The sequence below is a fragment of the Cariama cristata genome, unplaced genomic scaffold (genome assembly GCF_000690535.1).
Source record: "Cariama cristata isolate BGI_N322 unplaced genomic scaffold, ASM69053v1 scaffold28748, whole genome shotgun sequence".
Taxonomy (NCBI): Eukaryota; Metazoa; Chordata; class Aves; order Cariamiformes; family Cariamidae; genus Cariama; species Cariama cristata.
This window is the reverse complement of record NW_009629873.1, coordinates 302-1,653: the sequence shown is the minus strand read 5'-3', so window position 1 is coordinate 1,653 and position 1,352 is coordinate 302. Positions and strand designations below refer to the sequence as shown.

General features: G+C 53.6%; 1 protein-coding gene across 1 annotated transcript in view; it reads right to left on the bottom strand.

The window, feature by feature from the left end:
- Positions 1 to 903: 903 nt before the first annotated feature.
- Positions 904 to 1,352, bottom strand: part of PIN4 (protein (peptidylprolyl cis/trans isomerase) NIMA-interacting, 4 (parvulin)) — a gene marked incomplete at its 5' end in the record, with an annotated part of 747 nt that continues 298 nt past the window's right edge. The window contains one exon of the mRNA XM_009705334.1: positions 904 to 1,062. Within this exon, the coding sequence (XP_009703636.1) occupies positions 904 to 1,062 (159 nt within the window). The remainder of the gene's footprint in view (positions 1,063 to 1,352) is intronic.

The following is a 1,352-nucleotide window of genomic DNA, read 5'->3' as shown; positions in this document are numbered from 1 at the left end:
CAGGAAGGGGATCACTGCACTGGGATATACCTATATATATATAGCTAAGAGGCAGGAGACGTAATGCGCCGTCTGATTTGCATCAGTCATGCTGTCCTTCAGGTAGTTTTACCAGACGGATGAGGCACAGCCTGCTAGGCTTGAGACGTACTGCACATGCAGGAAGCAACAAGCAAGCACTTGGTGGCTTTTCTCTCATTCAAGCCCCAGTTACACAATTTCTTCCCCCAGCTTCGAGCGGCTAAGATGCAGCTTTAGGTATGGGTAAGATTATATTCAGGGGGACTCCTTCCCCCAACCCCCCTTCCTCACGACTGTGCAGCCAGGGTGCCTCCAGCCCTGGCCTGACCCACGTCTCTGCTGGGTAACTGCTGGAATGAGCCACCTGCCCGGGGCAGTGACTGCCAGCTCCAGCTGTAGTGTCACCCACCCACCCTCTATCAAAAGAACCATTCTCTCAGTCCCAGTCTGAGTTCCGGAGCAGAAACTGTAGCATAGGAGCTGTCTGCATCCTCACTGGTGAGGATGGGGATAAAGATCAAGGCCCTGGGGAACCCCTCTTTCCCTTTCTGGATCATTTACATTTGCAGATAAACCTGAGCACCTTATTCAGGTGGACAGATCATTGCCTTTGCAACGGGAAAAGCAAGAGGCTGGTCTGCCAGACAAAGCGGATTTCAGCAAGTGTGAAAAGCTCTTATTTCACCTTTTCCAGGGAACGCTTTACCTCTCTAGGCATGGCCCTGTTCTCTACCAGCTGGAATCTGTGCATCCCACCACAACGGCAGAGATGGCCCGCTGCCTCCAAGCATGCTGCTGGTTATGACTGACTTGCTCCAAGGTCAAGGTGTTTGGGAAGCTCTTGGGATTCAAGCAGTCAACAAGGCCATGGTCATTCACATTTTATTTTCTGCCCTCCACCATGATAATGTGGTACCCGAACTTTGTTTTGACAGGAGGGTCTGTATACACTGGCTTGTCCATACTGCTCACGGGCAAGGCGAACGCTGCTTCCTGGAAAGGTCCCACCATGGAGCCTCTGGTCATCCAGCCCAAGTCTCCCTGGAAGAAGGAACCATCAGGGTTAAGCTTTGAGAATCTCACTGCAACAGCAGCCTCATCAGCAGGGAGGGTGGGTGATGTGGCTGTGGGACAGGAAACCTGTCCTGGCAGCGTTTGTCTCAGCACTGCGCACCACTGTGAGGGAGGACAACGCAGGGAAGCTTCACACGGGGCTTCCTCTTAGCAAGCACTGGCTGGCTAAAGCCACGGCAGGCTGGGGCTCTGCCCTGGCTGAGGGCTGGCCTGCTGCCCTGTGGGGTTTGTGTGCCTCAGCTCTGCTGCAAATAAGT